General features: G+C 35.2%; 1 protein-coding gene across 31 annotated transcripts in view; it reads right to left on the bottom strand.

The window, feature by feature from the left end:
• The window catches only part of Adgrl3 (adhesion G protein-coupled receptor L3), a 778,447-nt gene that overhangs the window by 37,181 nt on the left and 715,061 nt on the right, over positions 1-26,205 (bottom strand). For 9 of the 31 annotated variants that reach the window (XM_085836782.1, XM_085836788.1, XM_085836783.1 and 6 more), the window contains 4 exons: positions 22,206-22,302; positions 19,543-19,581; positions 6,398-6,526; positions 1,729-1,746 (listed from right to left, as the gene is read on the bottom strand). In XM_085836782.1, coding sequence (XP_085692908.1) covers positions 1,729-1,746; positions 6,398-6,526; positions 19,543-19,581; positions 22,206-22,302 — 283 coding nt within the window. Of the gene's footprint in view, positions 1-1,694; positions 1,747-6,397; positions 6,527-19,542; positions 19,582-22,205; positions 22,303-26,205 lie in introns of all 31 variants that reach the window. The other 22 variants (XM_029477369.2, XM_085836797.1, XM_029477381.2 and 19 more) reach the window with 8 other exon arrangements.

The raw sequence follows: 26,205 nt of genomic DNA, 5'->3' as shown, positions 1-26,205 counted from the left end.
ATGTCAGTGTGTGTGTGTATATAATCCGAAAGGTATAATAACAGAAGTGCAATGAGGAAATAAGAAGTGTTCAAAGTAAAATTTTAAATATATATATATATATATATATTAATTTCCAGTGTCACACAAATAGAATCTAATAGATTAAGTGTATTTAGTTTTAACAGACAATTAAAATAAAATTTGATATAGTTATTCACTGCTTTCAATTTATACACATTAAAGTCAAGTCAGTTATGTCATCTCTAACTTTACATACATGTCCCTGAAATAACATAATTCATGTGTGACACTTTGAATATGCAGTTCAAAACTAAAAGAAACATTTGGTACCTTCATATATAAATATAATTTGGGAAGATTAAAATAATTTTTGCATACAAAATCACAAATGGATTATGTTAATTGCAAGTTATAAAATAATGCCCAGTCAAATTCATGGCACTTCGAGATAATTTATACATTCTTTCAAAAGTGCTTGGATATTTTTTTGTATTTTTCTTCTATAATCACGTTAGTTATTACTGTATAATAACCCAACAGTTATTGTTTAGGGTCACTGGGGAATACTACATAAGAATGTGTAAAAATACAGGATTTGACTCCTAAAAGCACAATATTATTATTAACGTTATCCTCTTATGATGACTGTTAACTTGGGACATATCTAAATTTACTTTTAAGGAAGATACACATTTTATTCTGGTAAGAAACAGCTGCAGGAAAATAAGTTTAACCACAGACTTCAAGGATTTTTGCAGTCTCTTGAATAACCAGTTCAAGAATCTATAATAGCTTCATAAATTACTTTAAGCACATCCACAAAAGAAAAAAAAATCACCTACACATTTAACCAATGCTGATAAATAAGAAAGGGTATGTCCAAAAATTTCCTTGAAGGATTTTCTTAAACCTCTTGATACACTTCTAAATTGTGAAAATATCACGCTCATTCTATATCTGTGATGCAATTATGTTTCTGACAAGCCGGTTCAATGACAGTTGAAAGGACATGTCACATGTTCACGCCAATTTCACATGGACTTTTGCATACTTTGCATTCACACAAAACAGTTTTCAAAATGAGCAATTCATAAAATCCATTAACAAGCAGTCACCACAGACATAGGTTGAAGCGGTTTATTTTCATGTCATAAAATATCTAGTACACAAATTCACAATGTTAAGGAAAAAAAGTAAATGCTTTAAAAGGGCTGAGTATGACAGGTGACTGCTGTTAGAGCGGCTGGTATGATATGTTAAATGGTTATGATTATGTTGCGGATGCATTGAAACTTTTTTTTTCTTTAATTTCGTTGTCAATGCATTTGGTATCAGGGTTAAAACAGCGGTAGAAAATAAAGTGGGCGTGTTTGCAATGGGACACATGTTTAATGATGGAATGCACTAAGTAAAATTAAAAGTTTATGGGTTACTTTGCAAAGAAAAATAAATGCTTAATTTAAAAACAATTTAACTCACACAAACAATACATGAGACTTAGCAATTATGTTGGTTATGTGACAGAATAAAAGAATCAGGCAACGAGAGCATCTAATCTCTATTGGCAGATATTTATAGAAGTTGACTGATAGGTTTGTTTTCCTTTTAAATTTTGAAATTGTGAGATGAACTGTTTTTAATAACTACATCATCTATATGTGATGCAATAAAAGTGAACTGAAAAAAATTACATTTGATATGCAATGTTTAGCTTTACTCCCATACTTGTCTCTCTGTAGGGCTCTAAACGACAGCATGAAGAAAAGGAAAGAAAAAACAACAAGTAAGCTTACAGCGACAGCAGGGGAAACATGAGTCAAAAGCAAATTGATGATATGCAGCAAAAGGAGTCACGGGAAATCATCCCCACTGTCCCCCAATTCACGAGTTTGTGTTACATGGTTTACCACAATTCAAACACCACAGTGTTAGTCAGAAAACAAGAGCCCTCCCGCTTAACACACACCAAGTAAAATGGGGCTTTTTAATAAGTGTTGCTACAGCTCACAGATTTCTTATACACACATATTACACTTCAAATTGTCACACAAACCAGAGTCAAAAAAAGGGTGATCCGTGACTGTTTCTACTGCTGTGGTTCGATAGGACACGGATGTGATGTTAGAAAGTACCAGCTTATAAGGAACGACATCCATTCTTAGAAATTAGTAGTGAAAATAAAAATATGATACAGAAAGAAAACTGGAATTTAGGTTGACATAATTGTTCTTTTGTGCCTTGTGTTCTGCACCAGGGTTATTTTACTCCATTGTGGCTATAGACAGATGATTTTGTTTGTTTGTTTGTTTGTTTGTTTGTTTGTTTGTTTTAAATGGGGTCAAATCACAATCTCTATTTTACACATTGTTGTATTGTTTATATAATATAAAAATAAAGTTATCTTTATCTTCTATTAGAGATCCATTAATAGTATAAATAAATAAAACAAATTTAGAAAGATTAATTACTTATAAATTATATTTGGTAAAATCTAAACTTGTACTAAAAAGCGTAGCTAAATCGTAGAGATGTTGCATTGGTTAAAAATGAGAAGATCAATCCTGTGCTTTTTGAAGCTCACATTAATAAGGTATTAAACTACAGGGAAATATTAAATCCATCTATTATTCTGCCTCTCAATAAGAGAAAAGCTTCCACCCAAAATAGAAAGTTTTCTTTAGATTGCAGTATCATCATACATTACAAAATATTTTAAGAGTAGATGATTTTAAAGACAAGCCACCCATTTTTTTCCAAGAAAAATCTATCTGTAATCAGAGATTACTTTTCCTTATTCTTTTGTTTATAGGAAGGTTAAAATATCCAAGAATAAAAACCAAGGAAACTACTGGGCCATATCACTTCAGAAAACACAGCCTTTTAAAAAATATGAATATTTTTGTCAGTGTTTATTAATTGCACAAATTTATGAGCAGATGTTTTGATATGTGCACACTTTGGTCATACTCTCTGGCTGAAGGAATAGTTTTATATTTTAAGTATTGATTATCCTCTTACAAAAGAGATACATCACATTTTTAAAAAATGTAATGTAAATCCCAGCTAAAACTTTGAATTTGCTTTAGAAGGAGAATTCAAAATAATCAGTGAGCTGTTGACCAACTGGTACAAATGCTGCTAGTCTCATTTTGACTCATTCAGCAAAGGAACTGAGATCAAAGGAGCCTGGGCCTGAGCTGATGCCACGCTGTTAACTTAGAGGAGGAAGAAACAGAAAGGAGGCTAGATTTCTCCTAGATCTGTTCTCCTGTGCTGGTCTGCCACAGGGCTGTGGAACCATAAGGTAATATTAATGTATATTCTACCCAACTTTGAACTCCTAGCAAATATAATGTACTCTTTCACTGCATCCTGCCCTATGAGTTTAGGTTGTTCTTTAAAGTTTCGAATTTGAATTCAACTACTTTGAAAACTATATTTATTTTGGTAAAATCGTAATTTTTCTCTTTATATAGTGTTGTTTTGACAGTTTTTTTCAATGAGACTTATCCTGATAAAATGTCTCATACTGACAAGAAGATAATGGTCCAGAAATAACATATATGATATTTTAGATATTTTTATGCATAGTCTCTCAATTTAGTATAACAAATGTATTTTCTTGTTATTTCTAACTCCATATATTTCGGGAACAGTATGAATACCTTTCCACAAATCTTAAGAAAAGGCAAGCAAGCATGACCACTTCCAAACTGAATGTTTCAATGCCTGAAGAGCACAGGCACAGGTGAATTAGAGGATGCACAAAACAGAATTAAGTGGCAATTCAATATGAACCTCGCTAGTACATACCAAGCCACCCATATTTCATGAGCGCTTTCACCTTGCCAATAAGAATATATGTGCATTCACCTGAAAGCATAAGATTTGCAGCAATATGACAATCATTGAGATTTATATTTTGCTAGTTTTTCAAAACTTGCTTCAAGCACTAGTATAGTTCCTTTATGTCTTATAAAGAACTATAACATAAATGAGAACTATAACATAAATAAAAACTGTAACATAAATAAGCTACACAATTTCAACTTTGACTTTAAAAAGAACAAAATGACCTAAGTGCTCTTTTTAAGAATAATCATTAGCATTTATTAAATTTGGTGAAATAAATGACAAATTCATCTGGGTGGAGTCTGTATATTTATTGATAACTTTGTATAACAATGTCTAGTGGTGAATTATGTAACACTGTGTCTATATGGCATGATTTTAAATTTTACATTGTAAATATTTTGGTTTTATGACATGTATTTTGTCTAGGAACACAACCCAGAATGGCTTTAAACTTGAGTTTGAGATTACCAAGAGGATTTCATAACTGGAACTCACGTATGGAAACGGGTTTTACATTTGTTCCATAATTTTAAAACTCCTTGATTTTTTTTTGTTTTTTGGATAATGACAGAAAGGTAAATATTAATTAGGAAAAACATTTCAATTAAGAATTGCTAGTTTTTCTTCCATAAGCAATTATAAATTATATACGAAAAGCAAAAGAAATATAATCTAAATATAGTGCTTAAAACCATTGCCAACATCTTCTATAAACATAATAATATTGAGAACACTTAATTAGCAAATATGGTGCAAATAGCCACTTAACATCATTTAAAATGAGATAATATTTCAGCAGGTTTTAAATTGTTTATAATGACATATTTACTTGTTAGTTGGCCTCCGAAGAACAAAGTAAAATGTTTTGTTTTGTCTTTTTCTAATAGACTGTTCTGCCAAACCACATCTGGCATCCTGTGTAGGGCACAGTTCATAGGCACCACAACAGAAGAGTGACCCTGACAAACAAGAGACAGTACAAGAGAGGGAGACCATGAAATGGGCCAGAACACGGTCTCATTTGATAGTTCTGTTCCATTAGGGAAACAGAAGGAAAAGGGGAAAACACATTGGCTGCCTTTAGTATTAAGAAGATCACCAAAGGATAACGCAGCATGGGCCTCTTCTTTGCTCCAGAGGTTAACCTAAGCAGCATACTCAAGCTGATCTACATACATATGGAAAAGCAAACTGAGCGCTTCAGTCGTCAATATATGGGATCCTGAGGTGTGGGGGTTACTGATAGAAGAAGAATTGATCCTTACAGACATCAACAAATGAGGATTTCGTAATGTCTGTTCTTCCTCTCCAAAGGCTTTCAGCAAAAATGTTCAAGGTTTGTGAATCTTAGCCTTGCCATTGTTAAGAAACTTGATAAAATCGAAAGTCCCATTTATATCTTAAAGTCACCATGTGATGGCTAACTTTGGTGCTTTAAAATAAGCTTTCAGATCATCATTTACATCTGAGAAGGAGCTACCTGGGCAAGCTCAGATGGTGTGAGACACTGCTGGCACACTGCATGGACCATAAGTTTACACAATCACACCACAGTCACCTCAAATTAAATGAAACACAAACAAACTACCTGATATTCTGAGTATAGCAGAAATCGATTGTAATCTATCACATTCAGTTTAAAGAAAGCAACGAAACATCATTTTCAGTAAGGGCTCGCTAGGTAGGATTTTTATTTTGTGCAATTTATACTTGAATTATTTTTGTGGTCCTTTAACATGCACAGAAATTGGATACTTAAAGATGCTTTTGTACCCATAACCAATAACTATGCTCTTAGAAGGTAGAAAAATCAAGCTTATCCTATAAGATTTTTATTGTTTTTTGAGAGAAAAAATTTACATACTTTTCAAACTAGACAATGCACAAAGAAACGATCTTCACAGGAAGCCACAGTATAAAAAAAAAAGTTTTGTGGCTTGCGGGGACCAACTCTGCTAGGCCTTGTGGGAGCTGAGAGAGAAGTGGGGTGGCTGCTGCCTTCCAGCCTGCTTTCTCTTCCATGCCTTAGGTCAATGTACTCCCCCCTCCCCGAGTTAATCTAATGCTTTCATCAATACTAATGTCTGGTGCCCAGAGTGAACTTCAAGGTATGGCAAAGGAAGATTTATTTCCTCAATCTTCTAACATTAAGACTACTGAGTCAAGTCATCCTTTATCTTACTTACCTTGGACAAATATTCTCATGTCTCACAGTAAGTGTAGGGGTATTTAATGTAGAAATAAATGAATAACAGGGAGGTACTGACACACCACACAAAACATAGCATAACAGCACAGGAAAACAAACACGGACTGATGGATCAGGCATTTGCTTATCAGATGGGGGGTCTACTCACTAAGGAAACCTAAGGAAAATGGAAAATCAAAGCAACAGGAGGCGTAGAATGTAAAAGGACTCTGTGTGTCTGCTTCCAAAACAAAGAAAAGGCAGGAGGAAATCAAATAGATTGTGCCCGTAAAAGCTACATAAAGTGGGACTCTCACTTGAAAAAAAAAATTAAGATAAACTCCAGCACACCTTGTGTGTTGTACATGCTGATAGAAGGGTTGTTACAGACCGCCGGTTCCCCAAGCAATGTATTATAGGGATTGTTAGTACCATGCGGACGAAGCAGAGCATTGCTTATAAGATGATTAGCCATGGCTCCTGGAGCAGCCCCATAGAAAGACAGAGAAAAAAAAAAAGGTCAATCAGGCAAATGTGCTTGAAAAAAAGAAAGGAAACATTTAGAATGACAACAATTGACATAGTCCTGATTACAGGCAGCAGCTAAATAGACTTAAAAAAGATGCCACCGGTACACACATTTCAATGATGCACATATTTGAGTCAATGGGAAAGAAAGAATTTACAGTATTGATTAAGCCACATTAAACGTGCTCTCTTTCCCAAGGGGTATGTAAGAATATATCTCTTCCCCATGCTTGCTAAGAATTGAAACCAAAATTAAAGAAAATAAATGAAATCTTGCCATCCATAACAAACAAAACACAAAGCTAAAGCCAGCAAAAGAAAAGGTTAAAATGCAGAAAGAAAAGATAAAACTAAACAAAGGCATTCCCTCATTCACAGAAACCATTGAATATTTTTCTTTTTTTTTCACGAAAGTTAAAAAAAAGAGAGAATAAAATGCTACATGTATGGTTGAACATTCATTTGGAGAGCAACTGTTGACACAACAGAACGATTTAATATTTCTTAAAAATTCTATGAAAAATATTTAATCAAAATAAAATAAAATACAATTATTCATTAGTATACCATATAAGCATACTAATCTGGTGACCTAACAAATACTGTGAACACTGTATGATTCTTATTTTAAACAAAGTATCAACTTTATGGTATTAAGCAGTACACACATACATACATTTTTTTTCCATTTTCCAACTAGTTGTTCCAACTTTGACTTACTAAAGTAACAAAGTTTTATATGTTTGCAGATATTCTTAGTGTCTAGCATATTAGCATAACTATGAAAACCTGCTACCTACAAAACCAATGGAGCAAATGAAGAAGATAACATGAATAATTATACTGAAAATACTTAGGCCATATATGAAAATGTTATGTTATATTATAACTTATGTCAGATGAAGGAGGCAATGTGGGTGAGAAAACACAGGCACACACAGTATCAGGAAACAGGTGGCACTCACGGGAATATGGAGTTTAGATATGAAAGTGAACATAGAAGTTGTAGACTGGGGGAATGTATCTGTTCTAAGTTTATGAGAATTTGTCATTCAGTTTTGATCTAAACCATTGAAAACACTTTCAAAAGACGTTTAAAAATCAGTACTAAAACGATACAAAATCCAGTTGGAAACAGGTAGACAATTATAAACAGAGTTTTCACAGAAATGATGCTCAAGTGTTAGGTAAGCTCATAAAAAAATAAACACCTTTAATTATCCATATAGAATGGCTGAAAGTCATAGACAGATAACACTACATGTACAAAGTAAAAGCAGCTGTAACAGCGAGTATAGGACAAGGACACAAAGAAATCCGATGGGTCACTTGTCACTGGTGGTAATGTAAAAATGACAGTTTCTCTAGGGAACAGTTTGGTGGTTTTTCATTAAACAGAAAACTCTCTAGGCCATCCAGCAACTGTATTCTGGTACACTGATACTGGAGTCACTGAAATTCATATTCATGCTACAACCTGAAAATGAAAATTCATAGCAGCTGTGTTTCTTAATATCCCTGCAAAGGAAAGAGCCTGTATTTTTTTCAACTGGTAGATAAGATAGACAGATGGTGTCATATGTCTTACTATGGAAGAAGACTAAGCAATCAAAAAAAGAAAAAAAAAAACATCGTTCACAGTAAAAACTAGATAAATTTCTATGAATTATAGCAGGAGAGAAAAGCCAAATCCAAAATTCATATACCATCTCATACCGTTTATTATTTATTATATATTATTTATTATATATTAGGAAATCATGAAAAAGGAAAACAGATAGGTGGTTGCTGATGATCAAAATGGTAAGTGGCCATAGTGACAGGAACATATCTTGCAGTAATAGAAATATGAAAGCATTCTGCATATTGACTGTGACAGTGGAAGCATAATCTTCTTGAATATGAAACTGCACAACAAATAAACACACAAACACAGCCATAATAAAGCAGATGAAATAAAGTGGATGAATGGAGAGTTACAGATCAATATCCTGATTGCGATGCTCAGTTTCAGAAGATACTGGAATATGTGATAACGCCACATTGTTTTATACAATTACACACAGATCTATAATTAACTCATAATATAAATAAACTAGATTGGGTTAGCAACACAAAACTCTTTTCCACTCATAGAGATATTTTAACGGCAATAAGGGGAAATTGGGCGACAGCAGTGTTAATGTCTTTTAAAATAATAAATGTTTGTCTGGTAAGATGCTAGTTACCTGACAACTACTTCAACCACCAAAGTGAGAAACCAAAGAATTATTTTAAGGCAGCATGTAGTTTGTCAGCACACTAAAGATGAAAATATCAGATCTTCCAGTCAAAAACTCATTGTTTGCCTTCTGTATATCCTGTGTGGAATGTGCAAGGAAATCAACACACTGCTTCACTAGGAACTTTGCAGCACCTGCTGAGGGACTTTATGCTGTATGTTCATTCAAATACGCCCGCACAGTGCAGCGCGAGGCCTGCTCTTACTCAAGCAATAAGGCTGTCAAGACATTATTTTCAACAAAGAATTATACATATGAGACATTAATTCTTTAAAGTTAAAAACAATTTCTTTCAGTACTTTTATGACAAGAATAGAAGATCCTAAAGCCTAAACATTTATGGGTTGGGGTTTTTTTTTTTTTTTGGTTTTTTATATATTTATGGTTTTTTGGACACAGGGTTTACTCCATGAAACATTTTTTTAAAAACAAATTATATGTAAATTGTGTCTACTACAGAAAGTTGGTATTCTGAATCAAATAATTTCCCTTTATGAGCACTCCATGTAAATTGAAAAGGAAAAAATATAACTTAAAATTAAATGTCAAAAACTTAAAAATAGAAAATACCCCAAAATATTTACATTCCTTCAAATACAAAAAAGGATAAGGATTTATTCCTGAATCTCTGTATGTTTCTTAATTACCACACACCATCTAACAGGAGTTAACTGGAATACTAACTAAGGGGAGACATTTTCACAGGTTTTCTTCATTTGCTTTGTATAACGTAAGATGTAAAGTGTGGGAAAGAAATGGTTCAGTTGATAAAGCACGAGCCATGAAGGCACTGACCCACAACTAAGTTACAACTAAGATGAGAAGCCCCATGCAGTGTTGAACACACACCAGGGCAGTGCTAGGGATGTGGATAGGAAGTTTCTCTGCAACTTACTAGTTTCCCTTGCTAAATCAGTAAGCTCCAGGTTCCTTGAAAAACCCACTTTCAAAACTGGCCCTAAAATCTTATACATATAAATAGACTCAATAAGTTGTAGTGATACATTTAAGGGATATATATGTATGTATATGCCACAACAATTAAGGAAATCGAAGGCAAGAATTTGAGAGATAGCAAGGTGGGGTGTAAAAGAGAGGATGGAGGAGAAAAGGAAGAATGTGATGTAATTATATTTTACTAGCAAAATTTTCAAATTAAAAGAAAAATGCTGTAAAATTATCATGATTTTTTTCTGTACACACTCACCCCTACCCTAAAAAGATGGAAAATCACAGAGAAAGAGATGTGATAACCACTTGCTCTGGCCTGCCTTTACACACACACACAGGCACACACACACACACACACACACACACACACAAACACACATATACTGCACACACAACACAAGTGAACATAAAAACATCAAATATTTATTGCGCTATAATGTAAAAATATTTTTATAGTAATGCAAAAGAAGCTATGCAGTAAATAACAAACAACTTTGAAATAATTCTGTATAAACAAGAAGGTGATGGCTCAATATTTTAGACTTTTTATTATTGTTTATCTTATAAGAAGTCCCAGAACATAAAGGGAAAATGATAAGTATTGGAAGTGAAAGAACTTCAGAATGAATTCTTGTGATGCTATTAAAGTGTTTACAGGTAGTCCCTCTGGTTGTGTCTTAACATTCCATTTCAGTTCTCCAAGCATTTAATTTGATTTTATGTTTTAGAATTCTGGAGTATACTTTCAAAACACTTTAGACAGTGCAACTGTGGATACAGGAAAACAAGCTGAGTTCTAAGGTTGATTTTCATCGGCTGAGAAAGGCTGAACATATTGGCTGAAATGCTTGTAGGTATTAAGATAAGTATTCACTACATAAAACCCAATTCCAGAAAAACACTTCCTCAGACTCTGAAGCATGTCAGAGCCAGTCAGTTACTGACCATAATATAAGTCACAAGGAATCACAGACAGCCATCATTGGAGGTTCATCTACTTTTCATGCTATAATCATGAAGACATTTGAAAATACTTTGGTACTCTGGAATAGAAATGTATATTAATCATTACTTTGGGAATGAGGAGACTTTTGCTGATAGAATGAAAAGAATGACTATCTAAAATTCAGTTTTCTTTCTTACTATCCTCAGCCATTTAAATATCTCATGTACCATTTGAGACCGATGTTAGTTATATACATGTTGAGTATTACTTCAAGTGAGGGCTTCGGCGGTAAGAACAAGGGACGGTAATAGTACAAGATGACCTGCTATTTTGCAAACAGCATAAAGACAGAGATTCCTCCCGGAATGTATTGCTACAGAAGAGACAGGAAAACATGTTCTTAATCAAATCATTGCTCTTTTTAGGATTCATCCGACATTAGAAATCACCTTTTCCAAGCTGTGTTTACACTCTACAGCTTTTTTTTTTTTTTTTTAAGAGCATCAACCTTACCATGTCCTAGCTATCAGTCAGCATCTCTTAAAGGGAACAATCCTTAGGAAGTATGAGTTCCCTGTTCCTACAGATTGCACTCACATGGGGGTAGGCAATTATACTTTTGAATGGTGTCACCAACTATGCAGAGAGAAACAAGCATTAAAATTAAATTCAGCTTGTCACCAGTGCTTGAATATTTCAGCTGAAAACCTGCACAGAATCTGTCTGTTGTCTTCCTTCTTTTGTGTTCAAAGGTACTTGTATCTTTTCTCCCTGGCTGTCCTGCACTGCACAAGTCTGACACAGTCTGTTCTGTTTGCTTCTGGCTGTTTCCCCAATTGATGGAGGTCACTGTGAATTCTGAAAGTGTTCTCCAGGAATCTGTCTACCTTGTCTCTTCCTCTTTCCTGGAACTGACTTCTGATTTGTAAACTTCCCTTCTCGCAGCTGTGAAATTGCTGAAGACGTCCAAGAAGTTCAGTGTTTACAGACCATCTGTCACTGTTTTTTAGCTGAAAAGTTAAGCTTACTGGTTAGTTAGTCTGAGGCACAAATAAATTTGTGGGGACCAGAGATACCTAACTATGCGGAAATGTGTTTAAGCTGCAGGGAAACTTAGTGCAGAGGTTGTTGTAAATGCTCTGTCCCAAGTGTGTAGAGCCCAATAAAAGAAATAAAACTACCCTCTGCTTAATAAATGAAAAACTGGCCTGAGATTGGTGCTGTCTACGAGTCATGAAATTAAACTTGAATAATTTTTGAGGAGTGATTCACTTTTATTTTATGGGTAAGAATGTTTGCATATAAATATGCATATCATTTTTGCATACTTGGTTCCCGCAGAAGACAGCAGATGGCCTATCAGACTCTCTGGATAGTTGGGAGTCACCATGTGGGTGCCATGAACCAAACCCACATCATCTGAAGGGTCAGAAGAACCCTTAACGTCCTAACCATTTCTCTACTACCAATTTGAATTTTTAAAGGGGTCTCGTTGGCCAAATACTGAAGGTATTTTCTTCTTTGCTTCAAAGACAACACTGGCTGCATCTACTACTGAAATTGTTCAGGCAGAAATAAACAATTATAGAACTATTTCTAGTGCTAAAATGTTTCTCAAATGTTTGGTAGTAACAACAATGTCCCCAAACAACCAAACCAATGTATCTGTCAGAATTCAAAGGGAGAAATACAAGCTAAATTAGGCTAAAAATGAAGTAGCTATGTAAACATGTCTATTTCCTAGTGTGAATGGACTTGGAATGGTTATTACCTTTCATACCTATATACTTGCTACAGAAGTGAGATTTAGATGTCTAGTAAAAAATCTGAAAAGGAATTAAGACTGAATTTCAACATATGCAGTTAGAGCCAATCCCTTAGCCTTTTATTTCTGACGCAAAAAAAAAAAAAATGCACATCAAATGGATATTCATGTTCTATGTTGAACAACCCAGAGAAGCTGTCTTATGCATTTTGAGACAATCAGGTTGTAAAGCCTGGAAAAAGAGTCACTTCAAAGGGTGGGTCCTTTACTTAATTTTTCCTTTATGAACAAATGAAGTTTAAGACTGATAACAAAAGCTTTTGAATGAATGAACCACAAACAGTAAAATAGCAAGTCTTATGGTTTCAACTGGGAGTTTCCCCATAGAACATTCTACCTCTTTCCTTCTGGCAGGAGAGTGCGTGTTCTGATATCAGGACATCAGGATGACTATGTAACCTGGGTTAGTTCTGAGCAGTGTGCTTTCAAACTGTGAAGCAGGAGACAGATTTGAGACAGCATGAAAGTCTGGATCACACTTGAATTTCTATTTTATCATTGGGAGAAATATTTCAAACAGCATTTCTTCTTGACAGCCAGCTAACAAAAGTATACTGATAAGCTCTAAAAATAACTTGATTGGTATGGTGTACTATGCCTCCCACTGCATTTTTAATGTGCTTGTATTTCTCATTGAAGCACCAAATTTAGAAGGCTTAAAAAAAAATAAAAAGATATGATGTGAAGTCTTAATGATTCAAGAAAATAAGAGAATACAACCTTTCCTTAGAGATACAAAACAATAAGCCTCATGTTCCATGTCTTATTGAAAGAGAAGATGAATATCTGTTTATCCTAATCAGTTTTACCATGATAATTCTTTTCCTTCACTCATCCTCCATTCTGTTCTTTGTAATTCTATCTTGTTTGAACATACACTTTTTTGATTCAAGGTCAAACAAGACGCTGGTAGACTCACATGCACATATGTAAAACAGTGGTTTTCAAGCATTTTTGGAATCCCCTTCAACAAAAAAGATTTCAACAGAATTTTATTCTGATCCTTCAAGGGGTTCACTAATATTCTCTCATATATTTTTCAATGTGATTTGATTATTTTATATTAAGCTATGCAAAATAGGCTAGTAAAATGAAAATAGGTAGTTTCATTTTACAAAGAGCCTCTTAAAACCTCAGAGAAACCATCGAAAGACACTATTTATCTTAAATATTTGGTTTTCTTTCCATTACTTTTTCTTTATAACAAAGTAATAACTGTACCTCACTCTCATCTATGACAATGTGATCAATATTCATTTCCGGTTTGTAGGCTCACACTATGAAATACATAATCTCATGTATTCAACATGAAGTCATTTATTAAGAAAACAACTAACGCTATTAAGAAAACAACTATCTGTCTGGCTCCCTTAAAATTATGTAAAATAACTCGCAATGTAAGTTCCTATTTTAATGTTTCATTTCAAACAATGAATGAAGTTACAAAGTGTCAAAGAAGCAATATTTTGTTGAAAGTCAAGAGCTCATTTGTCATTTTTTTCTTTAGTCATAAATTGAAGGCCTGACACCTTGATTTATCACACTGTGCACTTTTAATAGCCAACAAGTTTGCTATTAAATTTTAATCAACCTGCCTATTAAATTTCATTCAAATGGTTTGGAGATATTTCAGCTTCTTTTAACAGCTATTTCATTCACTGGGAATCTATTAAGATGGATTTCAATGACACATTTCCTCCAAAGTACAGAATGGCTTATTGTTAGTTCAATATAAAATGAAGGACGCTGAATGCTGAGTTGCAGCCTCTTCTTTAATATTGCAATTCATAGTTTTGGGTTGGAACCTGAGGAGTTACCTGTCGCAGCCCTTCTACTTTGTCTTAATTGGTTCATGTCCAGAGTGGTGAGGTTGTCTATAACTGATATTTAAAAGTCAGGTTTTTGGGTCAATGTGTGCATTACTGCTACTTTATAATACATCTCTAGAAAGTTGTCTGGAGAGGTCTAATCAGCTCACATTCCCTGGAGCAGCACAGATTGTCAAATTCTTGCTGAGACTCAATAGTGTAAGACTTGTATGTTGCTACCTCCTGTCACTGCTGTCCTCTCTCATTCACATGGTGAAACATGTTTCTGACCAGAGAGCCCGTTTTCCAAAATTCCTTTTGTTTTTTTGTCGGTCTGTTTTGGTACTTTTGTTTTTGCTTCTGAATCACTGGGTTTTATTTAGTTTATGTATGGATAATACTTATACAATCTGAGGACTAACCTCTTTTATATATTATTTATATCTCTGGTTTTCATTGTCTCCCTTGCATATTTTGTTCTGTTTTGGTTTTAATTCTAACCTATATGTTGTTCTAAAGATTTTTAAATTTAGGAGGTTTTTTTTTTTTTCCTTTGCTATTTTATCTGTGGTATCAGATGCAACACAGTGAACCTGTTGCTAGAGAAGGAATTGATATACTGTATATTAAGTGATGGCTTCAAAAATTAATTGGGAAAAATTGCCATACACAGTCTGGTAATTTAAGCAACAGTGGTGGGGTTGGGACTCAGGATTCTCAATGAAACTTGCTCGCACAGATGAAGCAGCTGCTCCTAAGTTTAATGAACTTATGTTCCTTTATTTTATTTTCTTACCTTTTGCTTTGTTTCAATTAAATTGTTACTGCTGAAATGATATGTCACTGCTTAGTTCAGACTGCCACTCCAAATTCTCTCATCTTGGACACCTCATTGATGAGATAGCAGGTGTGTCCTACCAATTCCCATCTAGGGCCACTTCTAAACCTCATGTCTCATGGTCAAAACATGTATTTATGTGTTCTGTTTACCTATGCACTAGGGCTGAGCACTTATAGCATATTACACAAAGTCCAAAGATAACAGGCTTACTTTTCTTAACCACCAAAAACAGCATCAAGCCTGAATTCCTTCTTAATAAAAATAACTTAGTTTAAAAAATCTTGTTGATTCCAGAATTCATACATAACTCACTGATTCATTTCCTAATAACCAAAATCTTTATAATCTACCAATGGTATGAAGTTAGTCTCAAAGATTAAATTTCATAGGTTTGATCATTTTGGCCAATAAAACTTCTGAGCCCTTGAAACTGTGGCTGCTTAGTAATATAAAAGAGTTATCCAAGTTAAGGACATCAAACTCTGAGTATAATCCACTGTCTACTTTTGGTATTTACTTACACTATGTAATTTATATAAAATTGTTTTCAAAAGGCTCACGTATAAAACTGAAAGCAGCAATACATGAAACATATGCCTGAAAAAAATCCTAAATGTTCTCTCTTGTATGTGGATCCTGATTTTTAATGAAAGGTGTGCAGATGTGCCAGTGTGGGCATAGGCTATCCAACTGAAAGAGATACCATGAGGGAGGGAAGGAGGCGTTGAAGGTGAGCATCCAAGAGACATGTGGGAGATGAACTAGGGATGTGCAGGGGATGATACAGGGAAGGCACACGAAGTGGAGATGATGAGGGCAGAGGCAAACTAACAAACCAACTCTTTCTGAAAATGCCAGAATGAAATATGGAATTGTGTGTGATATTTTCAAAAGTATCCCTGAAGTATGAATTGAAGAGATTATTCAAGGATGGGGAGAATTTTGCCCCTGACTGACTTAAACTGATCTGTAATGTATTTCCTTTTGCCTGTGGATGGGATATTCATTATGAACACATTTGCCCTCCTTGAACTATAACTCACATTAATACCATGACTCCTCTAATTGAGTCGGTTTCTCACCTTTAAAATCATTACTTATGCTGCACTTGGTTATCAAATTCGATTTCTAAAAGAGGTTCCTTCATCTTATGATACTTCTTTAGGTTTAGTTTAAACTGTGAATTTTTACTGATGTCATATACAAAGGAAGAAACTGACATAGAAAGTCCTCACCCCCATAGGGGCAATGAAAACACCAGAATAAATACAATAGTGGAAAGGCTGAATTATGCCCCAGAATACTCATTTGTGCTTCATAATGCTTGCTCATAACAAAACGTATGTTGAGCATGCGGTTCTGATTTATGAAGCTATGCTACCACTATAAGCAGATTATTAAATCGTTTTGCAAACTTCAGAAGTAGATGTCAGATTATATTAGGGGCTGGTTAATATTTACAGTGAGTGGTTTTATAATCCTTCAGAACAGCGAGGCTTTGGGGCAACATCACTTATTTTATGCACATAAATCAAATCGTATTTACTGATATTAATAAAGTGCACTGAGTGAGTATGCTGTTTTACCCTAGTAACTTTAATTTATATAAGTCATTAATCACAGTCAAACGCCCCTTACATTTGTTCATTTGCATTCGCTTTAAAAGCATAAAAACAAAATATGTTTGGAAGCCTGAATATTAATGAGGTAGCAGGTGATTTATTGTGAAGTTGCTTCTGCTTCAGTGACCAGCCTCCTGAGAAAGACAACAGGGGCTCTGAGAAGATGTGTGTTCAAAACAGGTCTACTCACATCCCTGCTCGCTACACAATGGTTGTTTAGGAAGGCTGTCTGAATCAAACTACTGTTCGCTAAGCTTCTGGAGGGTAGGATGGAGTTTTGAAGTAAACAGGAGACAGTGTGTGCTTATACCACGATATAAGCAAGAGAAAAATACATTGTCTTTATTTGGTTGCTACTAGAATATAGATTCAAATCAAACTGGAAAATAAATATAGATAGGTATAATTTACATTTCTTTCTGTTAGAAGGGACAAGTCTGCTTTACTCTGTTTTCTTTTTCTCCTTTTTGGGGGGCTCTCCTTGAGCTAGCATCATCCTAGGTAAATTATCACTACTTCTTTGACTTGGCATCTAGGGAACCAATTCATTCATGCCATCATTTTCTGGATAGTACAATGGAAAGGAAATGCGGAGCAGTGAACGGTGAATTTTAATGCTGGGTTCCTTGAAACACTGGCAAGACTCAGTGTTCATGCCATATAGATCCTTATTTCAAGGACTCTAAGAGGTTTAGGCCTTTGCCAGGGGTCACTGAATCAGACTGTATAATTCTGAGAACTACAGTGTGAGGCTACGGAATCAAGTCAAAATTTGTAAAGGTCTTCTGGTGGCAATCTTTCCCCATTTCTCCAGACTTGCTGCTAGCAGATCAGCCCAGGTTTTTAATGGTAGGTAGCTGTGTCCTTACAAATCTATGAAAATAAATAGCCACAGGCCATCACAGTTTTACTGACTATATTCCTGGATTAAGAATGTTTATGCAAACCTATGTAACTCTTAACCATGGAATGAGACTCTATCTGCATGAATAGATAAGTGCTACACGTGTAAAAGTCATTCTTTCAACATGAAAGAACTCAGTCTGGCTTAAATACCTAGAGCCTTTCCTGTCAGAATATGTTAATATTTAGATCATATTAACCTGTGTGGCAAAACAGAGGTAGGGAAGTGAGGGAGAAAGGGAAGCCTGTGACACTAGCCAGGCCATCTCACAAGAAGGGGGAAATGCTTTTGTTTTAATTCAGAAGAAGCAAAGCTTTGAAATCACCACAGTCTAGGGCTCGGGTTGAGGCATCCTTGGACATTGGAGGAGCTAGTTTGCAAACTTTGATTCTTAACCAAAAAAGTCTGAACTCAATTTAATTAAATGAAAATTAAATGTAACCATAATACTTGTGATAACAAAAATATAATAAAACCTTATTTCAAAATCATAATTTCTATTTAGATATAAAAGAAAAATGAATTAAACTCAATTGTCAGTTGCTGCTATTATCTTATATTTGTATTAGATTACAGTTGTTGAAGATGAGATCTCCTAAGCAGAAATGATGAGCAGGAGTTAGGAGTGGAAAGTTGACTACATTCCCTCTATGCCAGCATACAGAAGTGAGGAGAAATTTTGATTTATTTGTATATAGTCTTCGGAGGAGCTGGGGTTGAGCACAGCTACAGCTTTCCAACAATGCAGTAAATATTTAAGTAAACCAGTAAATAAATCCTCTTGCTGACACTCAAGCTTGTGGAAATGTTGGCTTCTTTGGGAAGTCACACTCTGCTGAAATTCTACATTTACCATACAGCTGCTCTGAAGGTCCCTTTCCCAGTCTGTATTGTGCCACCAAAAATGTTGCTTTTGTTGTGGTTCTGGTTTCAAGAACTGAATATCTGTCAAGATTTACAGTACTGTGCCAAGACTTTACACTGAAAATCACCAATCACACTTCTGGAGTTTTACATAACACCGAGAAATAAAGTCCAGATAACAATCAAGTATGTTATACTGGAAAATTTAGAAAGATAATCTGATATAGTCAACATATATGATGTGACAAGTTGTTTAGAGAAAGAATATCTGAGCTGGAGAAAGAAAGAAAGAAAGAAAGAAAGAAAGAAAGAAAGAAAGAAAGAGAGAGAGAGAGAGAGAGAGAGAGAGAGAGAGAGAGAGAGAGAGAGAGAAAGGAAGGAGGGAGGGAAGGAAGGAAGGAAGAGAGAGAGAAAGGGAGAAAGAGAGAGAGAGAGAGAGAGAGAGAGAGAGAGGAACCCAAACAATAACAAAAAGTTACTTAAAGTCTCTCTGACCTACATGACAGAATCTTCATCTTCATCCTTAATAGGGCCTGAGATGGTGTGATTGAAAGAAACTAGGTTAAGACACACAAAATTTAAAACACTTTTCTGATACACTGAGCAGTAATATGAATTAGGAAGTAAATATAAACTAAAAGTTTCCAAAATCACTTCTTGTCATTTCCAAGGGTCAACGCTCTTACAGTCAAAAATGGGAGTGTATATCTCACTTAGATATGGAATTATTATTTTAAAATTTTATAGCTGAACCTACGAGTGAATGGAAGGTTAGAATATATGAATGAAGATGCAAAGATGTTGTATCTAAAATGTTGATTTCAATAGTAGTGGATATAATCTTTTGAGCACAGAGATATGATTGTTTATGTTTCTGAGGTGACTGATATGTTTATCTAGAAAATGAATCTTGGATGTCACATACCTACATATGATACACAGGCCTGAATGCAGGGAAGATATCCTGGGGAATAAGACAAGATTAAAGAAGGAGGTTAAAGGCTAAATTTAGAGATATAACATGAAGAAATAAATTTTCAAAGTGTTCTAATCATATGGGGATTTAAACAAATTAGGAGATGAATTGGGGAGGCTCTTCTGGGGCTCTATTCCCAGTTTAGATTTCATTTGACAGTTGATGGCTTCAGGGCTGAGGAAGAGCCACTATGTTTTGGGAGTGTGGCCACTTGAAAGTTGGCCATGGCTGACCCCATACCCATAGGTTGTCAGCATTAATGGACTCTGTAAGGCAAAAAATAATAAAAATGGAAAGACATGAACTTGAAGGACGATGTGATAGGTGGTCCTACAGAAGGCAGGAGGGGAATTATGAATATGATTGAGGTACATTGTCTACAGGCATGAAATTTTCAAAGAAAAATAAAATAAAGAGTTTCTCAGTTGAGACATTTGGGGAAGCATGGTGTGTTCCAGGGAAATTAACACAGGAAATGAACAAGACCTTGAGATGAGCAGCAGGGTGCTGAGTAAAAAGAACAGTCTACATCTTGAAAAAGATCACAGCCTGAGCACACCTCACATCAAACACTCGTTCTCACCCTTTCCCCAGCTCTTGACTAAAATAACATGACACGTCGTAAGAATTTTAAGACCCTGCAATTAACAGCTTCATTAAATATCTTCAAAGGAGTAGAAATCGTGTAAAATCAGTCAATACAAGATTGGTTCATTTCCTCTGAATTTATTTGAAACTGGCCCAGTCATCTTTGTATTGCTATATTCCAAATTGATGAAATTTGAGAGGATTAATGAGAAATAAATAAAAAGCCATGTTATAAAATGTTCTTTACACTAATGTCAGAAAAAAAAAGCTCACTAAACCATGTATTATTAATCTTACATAGGATGGTGTTTTTACATTAAATCTGATCACACCACTAGAAAAAAATAATTAACACAGAGACTAGTATATCGTTCAAAGCCTATCGTCGCACCTTTTCTAAGCAACAACTCTGCTGTGGCTGCTGAGATCTCTGGAATCAAGATACTTTGGCAGGAACTCACTGAGAAGGCTAGTTTCCTTTGTAGGGTCAAACTTCAAAACCTCTCCAAATGGCATTATTTAACAGCAAAAAATGTCAGTCACACAGGAAGCAAATTAATGTCAAGGCCACTGAAGCAGGAGTGATCATTTAGAGGGGAAAGTGCAAATATGCCTATGTCTCTTTAAATTTTCATGAAGAAAACCTGGGCACTACATTGAAAAGAAGTGTCCTTGAGGGGGACTTTCAAAATGAGCATCATTTTGGGAATAAAAAATTAAGAATGAAAGGACTAAGAGTGGACCTGTTCCATTTTAATGCATTTTCTTGGTTTTGGATGAAAATCCCTATTCACTATTTTTACTTGTCACAACATGATACAGAAAAATTTAAACCATCGCTCATTACAGGTACTATCTGAGTGACTCTAATGCAAACCAAACCTCAACAAGGCTAGAGTAAACCATGCATGTCTGCACCAAACAGGACTTGCACACTATTTGGCCCAGCAGTTTGTTATGTGCTGCTCTTTATTGTGGGGCTCCGTGAAGCTCAGATATAAGAGTTCTTAATCATATAAAGCAGAAGAGCTGAACAATTTCTAAGTAACAGTATAGAACACTCATGGAAACAGGCCTAAAACAGTCTGATCAATTTGTTTGCCATTAAGATGAGAACAACTGTGTTAGTAACAAAAATAGTTTAGATGATAAAACCGATAGCTTCCTGGATAAAGCTGTAATGTAAGTGCTTTCCATCACTTACTTCAAACTGTATTCATTTCTGTGGCAGTCATGGTATTTCTGACTCCTCCTCTCCTCTCCTCTCTCTCTCTTTCTCTCTCTCTCTCTCTCTCTCTCACACACACACACACACACACACACACACACACAGAGAGACAGACAGACTCTCCCACACCCATATGCACACAAAACACAAGAGAGAGAGACTCTTTGATTGGCTGCTTCTCTCACATACAAAATGGCAGACCTATGCTAACTTCTTGTCAAAGTCTACGTGATGATCTTGGAGCATCTTTTCCACAAATGTTACCAGGCAGCATCCTCCCCACTCACAATATATTATAAACAATCATTTTCACTCCTAGCTCTTTAAATATCCAACATTGTTCACATATATCTTTTAATACTAAGGTGAGAGATAATTTTGACTTATCTTTCCTTAACTATGAATTAGACACTATCTTTTTACTTCCACAAAGATGATAAAATTGCTTCATACCTGGGACAATTGGAGCTCTATGATGCTTAGCAGACTATATAGCCAGGTAATTACCCATTTTCAATACTTCCAATGAGGCCTAACATTCCCACCAGTTTATAACAGCAGCAGATGATTAGGAAAAGACATTTCTCATGTTATAATTTCTCTCTGAGAAAATTCCCTGAAAATTTAGTATTTAAAAAAAAAAGTCTGTGGATAACGGAACACAAACTGCACTCATCAGGGATCAATCCCTACAAGGTTTCACCGGAACAGGGGTCAGAACACTGTGGCAATGCATTTAAGAACTTCCTACATTCTTCAGGGAATCAATGGCTAGGAAACATCATTTCCTAACTACCTCTGTTGAGCGATGCTGAGCTGTTTATGTCTCCGGTGATGAAGGACGACTCTGACTGCTTTCGGACAGTGTCATTCCACATTCTCCGAATCCGGCTCTGAATTGAGAGGGAAGAAGGAGACAGAACTGTAAGAAAGCAGCTTTTCAAACACAGTTTAGTTTCTTTCAAAGATAGATGAGGCTGATGCTCCTAGCACCTCATGACGATGTTGTCTCTAGCCACTTCCAACGGAGTGTCAGAAGAACATCAGCAACAGAAGCAGTGATGCTATTTTCCTGTCCTTACATGTTTCCATAGATGCTCCCGCTGTAACAATTAAAACTGTGCATAATGGAAAAGGCAAAGTATGTGGCCAGTGTAACAATGTCAAACACAGAGAGAGGTACACTATAGAAAGCTTGAGTTTCAAAGGTAAAGCAGTTCAGACACTCCTAACAGCCCATTAAAAAAAGAACATAGAACAGTATTGAAATGCCAAGGGAGTGTTTCAAGGAGACCAATGACGTTTCAGAGATTACATATCTCCTGACTTCTCTTTTGAGAAGGTAAAAAGTCGGTATCTCAGCTGTATTCATCACTTCACAATAGGAAGCTTCACAGATATTTGAAAAGTCCTCCATTTTGACTTATGTTTCTAAATTCACATTTCTAAGAGGCAGATTCCTCACAAAGAATGTTTTAGCCCTTGGGAAAAGTTTTCCATTTTATGGTATCTTGCCATTTTACTAGATTAGGGATCAAAAAATATTGATCCTCTGAGGAGGAAACATCATACTTCCAGCTGTTGTTCCAAGGATGGAAAGGTGCAGTAAGAAACTTTGCTGCTCTTAAAAGTGAACCCAAACTCACTGGGTGGTCCAGCTATATTTAAATACTAGGTACAGTTAACCTTAGATTCTCTGACAATCGTATAAGTTATACTTTTCCTAGACAGGAATGCAGATGTATCTACATATGTATGCATATCTGGAAGATGTATGCACATATGTATGCATATCTGGCAGGTGTATACATATATGTATGCATATCTGGCAGGTGTATGCATGTATGTATGCATATATGGCAAAACTCATCATCATCATCAACAGCAGGATATGTCTTAGAGTATAGAGGTGAAAGCAACAATCACACCGCATCCACACATTGTAAGATACCAGGTTGTAGAAAGATTCAGAAAGAATAAAGGGCATATTATGGAGGAGAAGAAACAATGAGAACAAGACAATAAGAAAAAAATAAAATTCAGGAGAATTCGATGGGAGGCATTCAGATGGTTTAGGAAGATGTAACACAGGGAGAAAAACACAATGTGGACAATCTGTTTCCCAAACTCAGTGTTGGATTAACATGTGATCACTCACTTAGTATGTGTTACAATTTCATGTTCATTACCTACTTTTTCTAAATTTTTAAATTGCTATATACTAAAAGGTGAATACATCTAAAATACAGTAAAATAAATGATGAAAGATAACAAAACTATCTCGGGTTTATCGACGTGAGAACATTCTGCTGTTCCATAATATAAAATCTTCCCGCATATTAGTCCTACTAATTGTCCTTTTAATTGATGTTGGTCTGATTCCCGTATAACTAACCTTTTATAAGTTACTACCACCTGGAAGTAAGTAAATGGAAGTAAGTAAAAGATAGAAGGACTCTGACTCTGCTAATCACACCCTTCCAAAACGACAGTTACTAAATGTGAATAATATCCCTTTTCTTCTTTATCTGAGCCATCCCTTCATCTTTCTGAAATAATCACAATAAAATTTAAATTTGCATCATCTCACCAGTACTTTGGGGATGTATCGCTTGGCCTTTTTGAAAGCTTCCTCTCCATCCTTACCATGACGGGTTCACTCAGTCTCAGAGAACTTGGTTAGCTAGCTAATGATCTCCCTTCTGCTCCTGAGTTTGCTGGTGTTCTTGGCCTCAGGCTTCTCATACTAAGTCTTCATTCTTCCTGAACTGTAGCTTCCTGAAACCCCTTCTCTGACTGAGAATGCTCTTCAGATGTTGACATGACCATCAACCTCCAAAAACAAACCAACCAAAACAAACCAAAAACCCAAAGTGCAATCTTTCTCCATGACTGAATCTGTGGGGTCACCTGGGGTCTTCACAATATCACATTACTTCTCTTCCCAGAAGCTTTCAAAACCTGATCTGAGATGCTTTTGCTCTTTTCAAATAAATTCAAGTTCTAGAATATAAGGGAAATTATCTGTTATCTTTTAGTCATTTTATCCCCAGAATCTGAAAATTTTATGACAGTATATTAGAAGTACTCAGTATTTCTAAATTCAAAAGTATAATTTACAGATATTATTTTAGAGGTTCTCTGATGTAATATTTTCATTCATATGTCAGAATCTTTTCGTCTTTTTCTTTTACAATGCTGAAAAATTTAACAAATTCATATAAAAAGTCACAATTAATTTTGAAACATATTTGCTTTTAAAATTATACTGATTAACCTTTATTTTAACGGGTGTTTTGCCTGCATGAATGTCAGTGTACCACATGCTGTGTCTATAGATGCAAGGAGGAGGAATCAGATCCACTGGGAAAATAGTTAGAGACGGCTCTTAGATGCCATGTGGGTACATCAAACCCAGGTTCTCTGGGACAGCAGTTAAGTGCTGAGCCATCTCTCTAACCACTATTTGTTGTTGTTGTTGTTGTAGTGGTGGTGGTGGTGGTGGTGATTTGTTTTAATCAGACATGGTATAAGTAATTAAAATATATGTAGGATCTTATTGTCATAATTAATAAAAATTGATATTTATGATGTATAAAAAGAATATAGAACTACACTAAAAACTGCAAAGGTGAAGAAAATGCAGCTTGAAATATATGTATTCTACCCTAAAATAGTAACATTAATAAATGACAGGAGCCACCAACTTATTGAGAACCTCCAACTGTTCTAAGTTTTGCAGACATTAGTTTAATCATGACAACCTAAGAAATTATTAATTTTGTCCCCATTTTACACATGGAGAAACTGAGTCGATCATATTCAAACCTTGTTCTGACTAAAAGAAAGGGTGAGTCCCAGCAATCCTAGCTCTTAGAAAGATGAGGAAATAGGGTATCAGCTTATGGAAAACATAATAAAACCTATCTATCAAATAAGAGGAAAGAAGCAACGAGAATAATTTTTTACTACAGCTGGCAAATGGTAAGAGTTATGTTCAAACTATAGTGTTCTCTTTCATGAAGTCTAACAGTTTCTTGAACTGCATTGCCTAAACTCGATCTTCAAAGGTATTAGTAAATATCTCATGAGTCTGTTGTAACCCAACTGAGATTCTCAAACACTGTATTTTCACTAATGATATTTGTCAATCAATCAAATGGCTATACAGTTAGGTACCTATACATATAGGTAAGGAGATACTAATGTGGAAGGCAGGCAAGGTCCCATCAAGCAGAGAATGTGCAGACTCAGTCATTTCTATTTAAAAGCTAGTGAAACTGTTCTTACAAAAAGAAAGTGTAGCAGAAGTTATCAGAGAGAGATAATCACTATTAACAAGATGGGGACTTTGATTAAAGCATCATCCTGATTTACCCTTATTCTTATGTTCAAATTCAAGTGTCTGATACACAGACTGAAAAGTCCAAACCCGCAGGTCTCTGCCGACCTAAGTGAATATATCCTCCAACCCTAATGTGAAACTCTGAAACCACAGAAAGTTATGAATGTGACATTAAACTTGAAGTGCTAGTGATGACTCTGTGTGCTTGGACTAAGTCTTATGATTTGGGGTTATTAAGATATTTAAGATAGTCTGATACATTTTGAAAGTTATAGGATACTTGTTAAAATTAAGTAGGCATTACATTAGATTGATAATAGGATTATAGTCTTATTGGCAAAACATAATAAAAGTCCATTACATTTAAAGATAGTGTTTATGGGCAAATTAGATTTGTGAGTTCCCATGCTAACTAGGCCTGTGGGTCTATAATCAGTTGATGTGGTTAACA

Source organism: Mus caroli, unplaced genomic scaffold, assembly GCF_978045245.1.
Source record: "Mus caroli unplaced genomic scaffold, Mus_caroli_1 scaffold_4, whole genome shotgun sequence".
Taxonomy (NCBI): domain Eukaryota; kingdom Metazoa; phylum Chordata; class Mammalia; order Rodentia; family Muridae; genus Mus; species Mus caroli.
This window is presented reverse-complemented; position numbering and strand designations above follow the sequence as displayed.